The sequence below is a fragment of the Elgaria multicarinata genome, chromosome 3, assembly GCF_023053635.1.
Source record: "Elgaria multicarinata webbii isolate HBS135686 ecotype San Diego chromosome 3, rElgMul1.1.pri, whole genome shotgun sequence".
In the NCBI taxonomy this organism is placed as follows: domain Eukaryota; kingdom Metazoa; phylum Chordata; class Lepidosauria; order Squamata; family Anguidae; genus Elgaria; species Elgaria multicarinata.
Genome location: NC_086173.1, coordinates 138,221,970 through 138,236,834, shown reverse-complemented (window position 1 = coordinate 138,236,834; position 14,865 = coordinate 138,221,970). Strand labels below are relative to the sequence as shown.

At 40.5% G+C, this 14,865-nt stretch overlaps 1 protein-coding gene across 2 annotated transcripts in view; it reads left to right on the top strand.

The window, feature by feature from the left end:
• The window catches only part of SYNPR (synaptoporin), a 177,424-nt gene that overhangs the window by 132,638 nt on the left and 29,921 nt on the right, over positions 1-14,865 (top strand). For both annotated transcript variants that reach the window (XM_063122064.1, XM_063122065.1), the window contains one exon: positions 13,881-14,005. In XM_063122064.1, the coding sequence (XP_062978134.1) occupies positions 13,881-14,005 (125 nt within the window). The remainder of the gene's footprint in view (positions 1-13,880; positions 14,006-14,865) is intronic.

Here is a 14,865-nt window from a genome sequence, read left to right as displayed (position 1 = left end):
GGCAGATTGTTTTATAGCTGTGCATGTTGGATAAACTGTATCAAACCTTCTATCCTGGATTAATATTCTCTCCTGACTATTAATCCTGCTTTGATGGTTAGCAATCTTGAGGATAAAGAGTTTCCTCCATAGACTTGAACTCATTTTGCCATTATCTCAAGCTCAGTTATCTAAATGATTCATATTCCTTGATTGTCCTCCACAGAGTCCCAGATTGGCACAACCCTTGCAATTCTCAGTATCTGGTTTATTTAACATTTTTTAATGTTCCTCAGGCCATATGGATTACTGAAGTTGTACTTTCCTTAAATTAATAAAAATGGAACTTTATTTTAAAGCCACCATCTCGAAATGAGGCTACTAGGCCACAGGTTTCTAGGATACCAGCTTGCTTGGTGCTCTTAAAGCAGGGGTGGGCAACTTGTGCCTCCCCCAGATGTTTCAGCCTACAATTCCCATATTCCCCACAATTGGCTTTACTGGCTAGGAATGGTGGAAATTGTAGGCTGAAACATCTGGAGGGCTACTAGTTGCCCACTTCTGTCTTAAAGCAAAGTGAAGTTAGGCTGAACAACCTCTTCTTCTTCTTCTTCTTCTTCTTCTTCTTCTTCTTCTTCTTCTTCTTCTTCTTCTTCTTCTTCTTTTAAGGGTAGATTATTTTATTGCAGCACTTGGTAAAGTTACAGAGAGCTCTGTGGCAGCAGCAACATCAATAATAGCAGGTAGAGTAAATCAAACAAGATACCATCTCCCTATCGCACAAATCAATCTGTTTTCATGTATTTTATTGCTGTAAGCCACCTTAGAAGGGCTTCTGCCCTGAAAGGCAGCCACGAAATATATTAAATAAATAAAACATCAAAACTTTGCAACTGGGGCCATGCAGTGCAAACTTATACACGTCTCTTCTTATTGAATTCAATAGAACTTACTCCTAGGTAAGTGTGCATGGGATTGTTGCAGCCTAAATAATGCAGTTGCTGTGCCTTTGTTATTGGGCTGCTGCCATTCTTCAGCCATTCTTATAGCAGGCCGATCTACACCAAGCAGGATATAATACTTTTTAAATGGTATGAATACTGTATATGTAATGTGTCCTGGGCCTGAACAGTTGTCATAACCCATTATAAGAAGTAGTGTAGATCCTGCCCTGGTTGGCACAGCCAATAATTAGGGATTTATGGGAGTTGGAGGGCCGCAGATTCCCCACCCCGGTGATACCTACCATAGCAGTGTGCCAGATGGGGAGAGAGAGACTGACTCCATTCCACCAGTTCTAGAACAACAAACTACATGGAGGAAGGGGGAAGCGGTTTGAAGGCAGGGAAGCTCCCCAGGGAATGGAGAGACCGCCCTCTATCTCATCCTTAGGGCATCCTATGGAATTCAGTTTGGCATAAAGATATTTGGGGGAAGAAATTGTTCAGTTCTGAAGTCTAAGACAATGCAGAGGGCTGTCCTCTGGCCATATAAAAAAACCGTCAAGCATCTTAATCCTTTAAATTAGAAAACAATTAGGTTTTATTCCATTTCTATTAAAATATAATGAAGGAGGAGGCCCAGTATTCCATTATGTGGTTAAGCTAAATGGTGTGTTGAGGGGTGGGGCGTGGTGGGGAGAATAATTCTTTTAGAATAATCAATGGGAGATGATTAAGATAAAGATTTTCTTCAAAGGAAAAGATGGGAAATTGTCTCTGCGGAATTAAACTATTATGCAAGTAAAATTATTAGAACATGATGGTTAGCTTGTTAAAAATATTCACGATCCATCGATTTAAGATTCATATTAAGTGTTTTTTTTTCATCTTAAGATGTGAAGTACTAAATTAAAGCCTCTGCTTTTAAAAAGGAGATACTGGAAGAATTCTTTAATGGAAAGCAACAGAAATGAAGACACACGATTGCCAGATCTTTTGCTTTTCTTTAAGGTAGCTACAAAATGTGCAGAGAGTTATATAATTGTACAAATTGCCTTCATTTATATGGATTAACCTCCATGGAATCGAAGTGTTGCCCTGCAGCCTTAGGGTGTTTCCAGACAAGGCTTTTATCACCTTCATCTTGTGTTTTCTCACCACTTCTTGCATCTTATTTCTTACCGCAGAAAATCTATTAAGGAGAAAAAGACAGAATAGTGCAGAGTGTGTTCAGCTTGGTCATTCTAAGAGTCCTCCATCTTGAAACACCCTTAGAATACATTTCAGGTGCAATGGTAGGGGATCCTGGGCTCCCAAAACAAACAGCTGATCATGTGATAACAGTTTTCTTGGACTGTACCTCTGTAGAGTGCATGGCAGAATGTGCCGGCATTCAGTCTTAAAGAAAGTTACCATCCTAGGGAGAAAGTGAGACTAGAAACATTCTCCCTAACATCCCCTTTGTTATGTGCAGTACATTATTTTGTTCATACAGGGGAGCAGTTGGTCATGTCTAGGAAGACGCCTTATACCAAGTTATACCACTGGACCACCTAGTTTAGTATTGATGACACCGCCTGGCAGCTGCTCTCAAGGGTTACAGGCAGGGGATGCTCCCAGCTCTATCTGAGATGCCAGAGATTGAACCTGGGACCTTCTGCACGCAAACCAGTTCCTCTTTCACTGAGCCCTTCCTACTCCCTGAACTTTGAAGTTGTATAGTGTGGGAATAATTTTACCATGTGATGCGCTTGGAGCGAGTCTAAGGGTTACTTTCATGGTATGATAGCTCCTGCAATGTGTGTCCTTCCTGTGTAATACCATAGGTGGCATAGGAAGAATCCATGGCACAGCTCATTCCCATGTCATTGTTGCGCCAGCTCCTGAAAGATACGGGTAATGCTGTCTGCCATTTTTATTTTACTGATTCATTATTACATTTCTATCCCACTTATATTTCCTCTTCCAAAGGACCAGAAGTGGCATACATGGTCTTCCTCCTTTCCATTTTATCCTCGAAACAACCCTGAGAGGTAGGTTAGGCTGAGGGTCAATGACTTGCCCCAAATCACCTACTCAGATTCATGGCACAGTGGGGCTAGAATCAGGTTCTCCCAAACCCCATCCCAAGACTCGAACCATTACAACACAGTCTTTCCATGTGGTTTACTATTTATGACTTCAATGGAGCGGTGCAAGAACAACATGTGTTGCTGCATATCACACCCTGCTATGGGAACATCAGAAAGAGTCCTACGCTTCATTTACCATAGCTGAGGCTGATGCCCTCCAAGCTGATGCCTTCTTGCTTGCTTGCTGATTAATTTATATAGTGCCATCCATGTGCATGGTGTTTTCTTAACATAGTACAAGAGAACAGGTACTTGCCCCAAGGAGCTTACAATCTAAAATGCTTATGCTGCAAATTAACTTGTATGTTTCCCCAGTGCTAGGTGCTGTATAAAAGGTCCAAGTGCTTTCCTAAGATTCCAGAAGCCAATCCTCATATGCAAAATGTCCCCATAAGAATTAGACTTTAAAATACAAATCATTAAGGGAGAGAGATTAATTATCCAGCAACCAAGCTGTGTCCCATTTGCATTCTTTCCTCATTTTTTAAAAAATGCCTTCTCAGAACACTGTTCATGGCCCATAACTCAACTACAAGCATGTATTGCATTGGGTGAAGTTCAATGTTCAGCGCCTGCAATTAGACTCCCTGGATTGTAACACTGAGTACATTGTCTGACAACAGTGCAGTGAAGCTTTGCTTGATACTTGCCAATATGTGGTTGCCTGAAATATTTTAAATAGAAATGCTGGCATTTGAATCTCAAATATTCTATGTGCAAAACATGCACCACTGATGCCTCTCTTGATACTGTGCTGGTCAAAATTTTCTGGTCAGCTCCAACTTCTTAACGAAGTGATGGTACAAACTGAACTTTTGTGGTGCATTTTTTTTATTGTCGATCTTCATTAAAGAAAATGAATGGCTGATTCACTAAAACTTGGTGTGTCTTAGGGCTCATCTACACCAAGCATGGTATTCCGCTATGAAAGCGGTACATAAAAGACAGGAGCCACACTATTGCTTTACACAGCAGTATTGAAGTGCACTGACAACTGTTGGGGCCCATTGACACATACGATATACCACTTTCATACCACTTTCAGTGTTATATTCTGCTTGGTGTAGATGTGTCAATGGGCCCCAACAGTTGCCAGTGCACTTCAGTACCACTATAAAGCAGTAGTGTGGCTCCTGCCTTTTATATACTGTTTTCATAGTGGAATATCTGGCTTGGTGTAGGGGGGCTTCTACACGCCGTACTGAGGGCGCTTCAATGCACCCCCAGTGCGGCCCCAAAGCGATCATGTAAGTTGCCTGGAGAAGAGACGAGAAAGAGGCGTCCTTGCCGCCGCCGCCACCCACCTTATTATTATTATTATTATTATTATTATTATTATTATTATTATTATTTATATAGCACCATCAATGTACATGGTGCTGTACAGAGTAAAACAGTAAATAGCGAGACCCTGCCGCATAGGCTTACATTCTAATAAAACCATAATAAAACAATAAGGAGGGGAAGAGAATGCACCAAACAGACAGTATAAAAGTCAGAACAAAATCAAGTTTTAAAAGCTTTAGGAAAAAGAAAAGTTTTTAGCTGAGCTTTAAAAGCTGCGATTGAACTTGTAGTTCTCAAATGTTCTGGAAGAGCGTTCCAGGCATAAGGGGCAGCCGAAGAAAATGGACGAAGCCGAGCAAGGGAAGTAGAGACCCTTGGGCAGGTGAGAGACATGGCATCAGAGGAGTGAAGAGCACGAGCGGGGCAATAGTGTGAGATGAGAGAGGAGAGATAGGAAGGAGCTAGACCGTGAAAAGCTTTGTAGGTCAACAGGAGAAGTTTATATTGGATTCTGAAGTGAATTGGAAGCCAATGAAGAGATTTCAGAAGTGGAGTAACATGGTCAGAGCGGCGAGCCAAGAAGATGATCTTAGCAGCAGAGTGGTGAACGGAAACCAACAGACTGATGTGAGAAGAAGGAAGGCCAGAGAGAAGAAGGTTGCAGTAGTCCAACTGAGAAATAACTAGTGCATGACCGGCTGGGACGGAGAGCTCGGCGGAAGAAGGCGGGGTGGAGAGCTTCTTCCGCTCTCCACCCCGCTTTCTTCCGCCGAGCTCTCTGACCCGGCCGGGTCGGAGGTAGGTGGGTGGCGGCGGCGGCGGCAAGGACGCCTCTTCCTCGTCTCTTCTCCAGGCAAGTGACACGATCGCTTTGGGGCCGCACTGGGGGCGCATGGAAGCGCCCTCAGTACGGCGTGTAGAAGCCCCCTAGATGATCCCTTAATCTGGATAGGAATTCTTTCTTGTGGCCTCAAGAAACCAACGTATCTTATTTTGTGGGACTTTTCATGAGTAAAATTACTCATTTTTGAAAAGAAACTAACTCCTTAGTGGTTGATTGGTGATCAACGCTCAGAAATCAAATCTTCATTTAATATTTGGTCTATTGTATGTCTGTTTCAGTGTCTCAGAAACAGCTCATTACTAAACTCATAAGAGTTGAGTTGCCTTTCTTTTACACTTTTGTAAAAAATAACTAAAAAAAATAATAACCATAACTTCATCAAGATACGACATGGTGTGAATTAGATTGAATCTTGACCTGCTGTGGCAAATGGTAAAAGCCAGTAATTTTATCGCACTACATAAGTGCTCCATTGACTTACTCTCCTGAAGCTCTTTTGATGTCAGCTGGAGGCAGGTAGAATATGATTCCATGCAGGGGTCTAACGTTTTGCAGCCTCTCTTGTCGTATAAATTGAAACCTTTTGAGGAGCATGGTGTTGATGCCAAGCTACATTCCATGTAATGCCTTCAAAGTCAACAAAAGGCTCGAATTAAACGGAGCAAATATTTTCTATTACTTTTTTGTTGTTAAGTTATTGAATCACAACTGTTGTTGTATGGGCCATGCAGCCGTAGAGAATATAAAATCCTATTCTCTCTCTAATGTATTTTCTCCAGGCTTCTTAAACCCTCAGGTTATAGTCCATTGTTGCCCCTGATGAAGCCATATTTTTCTAAGGCACACCCACTCTATGGTGTCCTTAATCAAACGAACAGAAGGGTCCTTTAAAAATGAACCACAGCAGGGCATTTGAAAGGAGTGGTTTGGACAGACGTCATTTCAATATTCTCCGCTTTTATGTATTTTTCACAATAGTTAATTGTTTCCTTATTCACATAATGTAGGATACTATTGTGGGGGATGTAGCGAATGGCTTTTACTTTTTCATTCACATCCCACTGCCACTCTTCATCCTGCTTCATTTACTCTTCCCCCACTTCAGTCCCACCCGGCTCAAGAGGCTTTTAGCCCTTTCCCCCCCCCCCCCGCCCCCAAAGACCTCTTAGCTTTTACCCTATTTTTGTCTGAGCTGCTCTAGTGACGTGCGTGTATGTATGTGTGTGGCTCTGTTGCTGCCTTGTGCTGGCTTCCAATTCTCTGGCTTCCAAGGTATTGTCAGACCCTTTTCAATCTCCTTGGATGAAAGCTGTGGTGTTCAAAGTCACCACAACAGGCAAGCCTAACTTATGAGCCATGTCAAAAGTTGCTGTGGTCTATAAATTCGTGATGGGACACACATATCATTGTCACCCTCACTGCCACCACAGGGCCTGAAGGGGCAGCAGAGAGAGGGCCTTGTTCACATAATTTTAAACTTCAAATAGGCCCTTACATCTGAACATACATGTATCGTTCAAAGTCACTGAATCTACCTATTTTATATTTGGCATCTCTTTTGAGGCTGTCAGGAGCAACATGGCAGCCAGGGAGCCATTAGGAATAGGACATACAGAGCTGAGTATCTTTAGCATACAGACAGCGCCTAATTAATTCTCTATGTGGTGTTGCACACATCTTAAAAGGAACAAATGGGTGTTGTTTATTTAATTTATTTATTTATTTATTTATTTATTTATTTATTACATTTTTATACCGCCCAATAGCTGAAGTTCTCTGGGCGGTTCACAAAAGTGAAGTGCAACTATAGCAGTTCCAGGAGAAAGAAAAAGAGCAGAGGAGGGAGGACATAACTGCAGCTGCTGAGTTGTTTGTTATTTTGAACTGTGGTACCACATTGTCAGGAAACTATGTCTACTTAATATATCTTTAAACAAAATAACAAACAACTTCTTGGATTTCAAATGAGTGATGCACAGGTTATTGCAAAGAAGATGAATGCAGCATCGAACAGATAATGTGGTGCTTTTGGAAACCATCATAATAGGGGAGTTCAAACAATGAATTTCAGTTTGGGAACAGAGTTGTAGCAACAAGTGCAGAGATGTGAAGGCCTGGAAAAAACCCGGAAAAATCTGGGGAAAAAACCCTGTTTTTTCCAGGGGTTTTCTGAAGCTTTTTTGGGTTTTTTTTTTTTCTGAAAAAAATGAAGAAAAATGGATTATGGGATATTTTACTTTAGCATGATGAATAAAATGTTTAAGACAAGGTGTTCAGATATTTACTTCTCCAAATGATTTCTAAAAACTATGTACAGTAATGGATTATTACAATTTCTGTGCACCGAGGACAAGCAAGTCCTAGGTTGCAAATTAAGACTACAACTCTCAAATGCAAGAGCAAGACACATTTCTGCCTCTAGGGGGCACTGCCATTGAAGCAGAGACTGAAACTGATAGTGATAGCTATAGCTCCGAAAATTAATCTGATTAAATTTCATGCATATTCATTGAATCTTGGTGTCTCCTCTTTTTTTCTCAGTTCTTTTAATGGGAATGGGTGCTTTGTGTCTGCTTGACACTGTGGAGGACTAGCAGAGACATAAATAATTTTCTTTGATACTAATGTTGATGGTTTCCTCTGTTGTTGTTTTAAATTGTTTTTTGCCTGCTCCTCATAAACTGGCAAAACCAAAGATGTTCCTTACAATTCAGGAGCTTGTAGCTCCATTTGTTACCAAAAAGGGGGGGGGGGAATTAAAAAAGTAAATTCAGTTTGTAACAATTGTTTGAATACACTGTACTTTTAATATACCAAATGTAATAATTTTATGTCAAACCAACTTGGACATAATTACATTTTATGTTCCTAAAGTAACAAAGTGACTTTCAATCTGTAAATTGCTAATATTGCATTATTTCAATTTTTCCAAAAAATTCCATTTTCCCCCGAAACCTCCTCCCCAAAATGTGTTTCCCCCCATGGCTTCATCATTTCTGGAAATTTTACATCTCTAAACAAGTGTGTCCCTATTTTCATCTGTGAAATATTGAAGGGTTTGAGAGGGCCACAATAGCTTGCTTTGGAATCCTATTACAACAAGGAGACCTGCAGCCTATTCTCTATTGCTGTCCTTTTATGATGCAATGCATTCAACCACACCATATAGTCCAAGGCCGGATCTACACTACTGCTTTAAAGCGCTTTATAACAGTTATAAAGCGCTTTAACTGCTTTAAAGCGCTATAAAACTGTTATAAAGCGCTTTAAAGCAATAGTGTAGATCTGGCCCAAGTGTCAAAAATCATGCATTACTTTAAGTACTTCATCATTTCCAGAGAAATGTATATCTCATCCGATGCAGAATGAGAAGCACCTAAGCTGAGGCTCAAGATACATTAGGAGTAAAGAGCTAGAGAACTGAATGCCCATTGATTTCGATGGGCTCTTGAATTTTGGAGTGCCTAACCCTGCAGAGGATCAGCCTATTAATTGCCCTTGGTTTCTTAATTACATGGTGCAAGGTAGCTTACGGTAGTTATGCTCACTCCCTTGCAGAATGTTGAGTTGTCGTGTCCTATCCGCTCATAATAATTTCAATGTGTATGCTGTTAAGACCATGTCCGTAAGTGTGTCAGCTTCTGAAAGCTTCTCCCTAAGCGTTGGATGTCATAATTCACCTCTTCGTGCTGTGATTGCTGAAAGCCAGATGCTATGCTAAAAAGATTCAGGGAAAGGTTGTAGCTTAAGTTGCTTTGCATGCATCCAGTCCTTGGCAGCTCCATACATGGCTGGAAGAGACTCCTGCCTGAGCCCCTGGAGAACTGCTGCTAGTCAGTGTAGACTATTCTGGGCTAGATAGACCAATGGTTTGACTCTACAAGGCAGCCTCCTGTGTTCCTTCACTCCCTGATCCCAACGCTACGTAGGCAGCAATAATGCCTGCACTGTCTTTTTGTCAGTGCCTGGGATGGGGTGGGAGGCATCCCGTGGCAGAGAATATTTGCCAATCCCAACCTAATGATGTTTGTGTGTACTGAAACTTCAGAAAGATTAAGACTTTAACTATGGTGTTGTGTTAACAATTCTGAAAAAATATTGCAGTGCATGGGAAGGACAAGGTATTTTGCCAGTCAGTGCGCACACATGTGTTTATGGGTAGCAATTAAATGACCAAGATACAACAAAATGGATCTATATCTGCAACAGTTTTTAGATTCTAAAGGCCACAGATCTCTAATAAAATTGTTTTGTGAGTGTTTTATTGCATTTTTTCTAAAGGCAGCAACAGTTAAAATTTCTAATAAAACCCAGGTTTATATAACATTCTCCAACTTGTGTAGTAGTATGACTATCCACCAGATTATATCCTCTGGCAAGAAAAGCATGTGTTAGTTAGATAACAATGCAGCTCAACTCCAAAACATCACAGCTTTCCATTTCCGCAACATTTCTCAAACTTACTCTGCAGCCAAAGGTCCCAGAGGTTGCCCTGATGCAAGACCTTTGCAGCAATTGCCACACAACATAAACTGTCCCATCTCCAGTCAGTATTCCCAGAATCATCTAGAGGCCTATCCCTGACTTAAAGGATGTTTGTTATTGCTCTGAAATATACATAGTGATAGCCCACTTGCCACAACAATGTTTTTAAGTATAGCCAGTAAAAGCCTAAATCAGAGATGTAAGAGGTTCTGTGCATTTGCAGTTTAGTAAAGCCATGGGAATTTAATTAGGCAAACAAAAAATGTCTCTGCTACCATGCATTTCCCAGTCTCCCAAAATATATTGTTTTCTGACTTTGGCTCACAATTTGTAGCTGCTTGATTAATACCAATTTTCAACTGCCGCTCGCTGTACAAGTCAATTAATTCCAAGGGAAGAACAGCTCCTACAGTTTTATTAGAGGAAATAATTGTGCCTCATTTACTCATGAGTGGTCTATTGTTCATGGCAGAGTAGCAACAATTACAGCTCTAGTGTAAATATATAATGACAAAACACACTGAGTCTCCTCTCCCATTTTACCTGCCAGCATTTTAGCCTGTCAGTTGGACCTACCTGGCCTTGAACAAATTGTTTCATTAACATTATGTCTTGCTATTGTTCAGCATATCTGAGAACTAGAGAGCCAGTTCAGATAAGCTGCCAAAAATAACATTGCATTTATCCCTTAGCATACTATAAACATACGAATTATATTTAGGTGCCCTTCAGCCAATAGCATAGGTGTCTACCATGACATCTTATTCCCAAATGTGGGTGTGGAATCCACCAGAAAATGGCAACAACAGCAACAACAACAGCACTATTATTTAGTAGTAGTAGTAGTAGTAGTAGTAGTAGTAGTAGTAGTAGTATTGTATTTTTAGATCATCCCATAGACAAAACTCTTTGGGCAGTTTACAAAAGTTTAAAAAAGACTGGTAACAGAAATCATCCATCATGGGGGAGTCCAGTGTCGTTCTCTAGTTTATTCGTTTAAGGCAATTCCATGTGAAGAGTGGTTTGCCCATTATACAAGAGGCAAAGGTCCAACACATCTAAAGGACACCATGCTTTAGCCCATGGCAGGAGAACAGTAGCAATCAGTTTCAATTGTAGAGAAATGGAAAATGTGACTTGCTTGCCAAGCATAACTGTTGCAAGGTTGTTGTTGTTGTTGTTGTTGTTTTTACTATAGCATATGACAAGTATAGGATCAGTAGCATTGGAGAAGGGTGCTGATCTCTGCATGGCTGGATAAGTAAAGGGAAAGGAGAGCATGGCAGTGATGTTGGGCTTCATATACATTGTGTCATAATTATTGCAGCTACCATGTAAGGTAGATCAGTATTGCTGATGGGGAAAGAAGACAAGGATAATGACCTGTCTAAGGCCACCTTGTGAATTGGGTATGACTAAACAGCTCTATTGATCACACACACACACACACACACACACACACACACACAGAGAGAGAGAGAGAGAGAGAGAGAGAGAGAGAGAGAGAGCATTTCTTTATGTATTTTCAGCAGAATCATTTCAAAGTGTTATGGGGTCAACATTCACTCTACCACAGCCTTCTTCAAGCTGATGTTTTGAACCACAACTCCCAGAATTCCAGGCCATTAGCCACGCTGGCTGGGGCTGGCTGGAGTTGAAGTCCAAAACAACCAGAGGGAACCAGGTTGGGAAAGGCTTCTTGAATAGTTTAAGAGACTAGCATAGCCTTATTCATGCATTCAGGTAAATGCATGTGGACTCCAAGTGGGAAGGGAGGACTGCTAAACATGTGAAACTTAGAAGTGGAGCTGGCCCATGCCAGGATGCTGGGGAGGGGTGGGGTCAAGCCCACACGTGTTCACCTGAACACATAAACAGGGCTCGCGTAAGCTACACAACACCATTTGTTAATATGAGGATAGTAGCACAATAGTAGGCAACTCCTTATTAGCCATACTTTTGAAGAATCCATTGCAACTGGTAATTTGTATTTGTAAGATGCCTATAAAACAAGTGCTCTAGGCATCATAGAATTGTTTTAAAATAGAACAATATAAAATTGTATAATTGAATCCAGCTTCTTTTTAAAGGTTTGCTTTACGCTCTTTGTTGTGTGCATCTTCAGAACACCCCTATGAGATTAACCATAATTATTTCCATTTTGCAAATAAAAACTGAGGCTGAGATACAGTGGCTCTCCAATGTGACTGGCACAATGAGTTCATAGAAGAGGGAAAATGTTGATCCAATTCTCTTTCAGCTGCTGGAATCATAGAATAGCAGAGTAGGAAGGGGCCTACAAGGCCATCAAGTCCAACCCCCTGCTCAATGCAGGAATCCACCCTAAAGCATCCCTGACAGATGGTTGTCCAGCTGCCTCTTGAAGGCCTCTAGTGTGGGAGAGGCCACAACCTCACCAGGCAACTGATTCCATTGTCGTACTGCTCTAACAGTCAGGAAGTTTTTCCTGATGTCCAGCTGGAATCTGGCTTCCTTTAACTTGAGCCCGTTATTCCGTGTCCTGCACTCTGGGAGGATCGAGAAGAGATCCTGGCCCTCCTCTGTGTGACAACCTTTTAAGTATTTGAAGAGTGTTATCATGTCTCCCCTCAGTCTTCTCTTCTCCAGGCTAAACATGCCCAATTCTTTCAGTCTCTCTTCATAGGGCTTTGTTTCAGACCCCTGATCATCCTGGTTGCCCTCCTCTGAACACGCTCCAGCTTGTCTGCATCCTTCTTGAATTGTGGAGCCCAGAACTGGATGCAATATTATTATTATTTATTTATATAGCACCATCAGTGTACATGGTGCTGTACAGAGTAAAACAGTAAATAGCAAGACCCTGCCGCATAGGCTTACAATCTAATGACCTCTACTTAGTATGCATTGGAAAAGCAGATCATAAGCTTTAAAATTAAATAAATAAATACATGACAATGATAAACATGGAGAAGACTCAGACTGACTGCAGGAATAACGTCATGATACAATTGTCCATTGATTTGCCATCAGCAATCATCACCCAATGTGGCTATTTCACTAATCTATTTCACTAATGCTTTTGAACGTCACTCTGTCATTTTGCATTGATTTTTTTTAAATATTGCATTAATATCTAATAATCCAAAATAACACTTCCTACTTGTGTGATACAGTTTTAACTGGCTGTGCTCACAGCATGAGACATTTTGTTAAAGCATAGCTCCCGATCAGGAACATAAAAATCAATGGTGTCTGATGTTTTGTGAGAAGATTTCCTAAATATGGATCATGATGTTAAAGAAATCAATGCAAATAGCACAAAGAGTCTGTGTATCCTAAGAAGCAAGGATTAATGATGGTTCACATAAGACAAGCTGTGCTGAATCAGACCGAAAACTGAACTAGTCCAGCATTCTGTTCCCACAGTGGCCACCTAGAAGCCTATGGGAAGCCCATAAGCAGGACATGTTCCCAAGCCATTGGTATCCAGAGGTCTCTCCTGCTGGAGGTAATATCTAGCTATAATGACTAGTTGTCATTCATAGCCTTATCCTCCAAGAATTTGTCTTAGCACTTTTAAAGCCATCCATGTTGTTGGCCGTCATTACATATTGTGGTAGTGAGTCCCATAGTTTAACTATGTGCTGTGTGAAGAAGTAATTATGGTTAATAAGATAAACCATACAGGCAGCCATGAAGCAAAGGTGGAAGCTAGGAAAGAATTGGAAAATCCACTAATCCTTTCATTTCAAGAAATTGTATTGGTTTTCTGTGAGATTATTTTAATAATAATAATAATAATAATAATAATAATAATAATAATAATTTTATTTCTTAGCTGCCTCTCCATCACGATCGAGGCAGGGAACGACAACAAGTACAAAATGCATAAAATAAGGACAAAATACATAAAAGAGCTTTTGCCAACTACCAGCAAACCTTTCAGGATGAGATGGGCTATATATATAATAATGATGATGATGCTTTCTTACAATAACTCAGCTTCAACATTATTCTTCATTTGCTATTCAGAATTACTTTTACTCTGGCAAGACAAATCACTGACTTCTGACTTAACTCTAGTTTAGGCCCAAAGTCAATAAGAAAATTAAGAACCTGCTGTCTTCAATTAGTCAGTAATTGTACTATCATAACTGCTACTTCATGAATATTTGCACATGCTGTAATTACATTGATGGGTAAACTAAAATTATGATTGTCTTTTCACAGCTTTTTGCAATCTTTGCATTTGCAACATGTGGTGGCTATTCTGGAGGACTACGGCTCAGCGTGGACTGTGCAAACAAGACACAGAGCAACCTCAGCATTGACATAGCCTTTGCCTATCCGTTCAGGTAATATATTGGGGGGAGTTTTCTTCACTATCTGCATGTAACACATCACCAAGAATATCATGGTCTACTATAGTCCAACACTGATGTCCTTTTACTATGGATATATCCAAATGATGAGACATACAAAAAGGCATGATGATATCTTTTATTAGGATAATTTGGTTGCTTCCAGACTAGAACACTTCAGCACTGCTGGGGAGTTACTTTTCCTCAATTAGCTAGAAGTGGGATTAAAATGAAGATTCCACACAAAAATTAATATTATCCAGCAATGCCTTTCCCCATACCCAAGACCCTTCAATACTGTTTACTCACAACTAAGTTCCATTCAGCAATTTTAATTAAATGTTTCCACTTTGTAGGTTCAACCTTTTTTATTATTATTATTCCTGATTAACAAAGGTGGAAGATTAGCAACGAAGAGCCTGTAAACTGCCCCTCGAATAGCTTCTGATAATTGCCACATTTTAATTACATGGAATGAGTTTTTTTTTTTTTCATTTTATGGCAAATTAGCACTATGTTGCTGTTAAAAAATGGAGGGGGGGGAAATACCGACAAGAAACAAGAAACTGAGGTGACAATAGACACTATTCAAAGAGCAATAAATTCACCACTAGTCCCACATCTGTGCTCCTCAGAAGCCATAAAATGGGCTAAATTTGCATGTTTAATTGAAGGCATGGGAACCTTTAAAAGCCTCAATAGTGTTTTGCCTGTCTACACTAGATAAGACTGGTACCGCAATGGCATTTATGGCACACAACACACACAGAGAGAGCTCTATCACACCAGCGTTATAGTCTGCTGTTGTGGCGAATTGCATGCAAAGGACTCCAATGATGTCTACTTTATAGTCT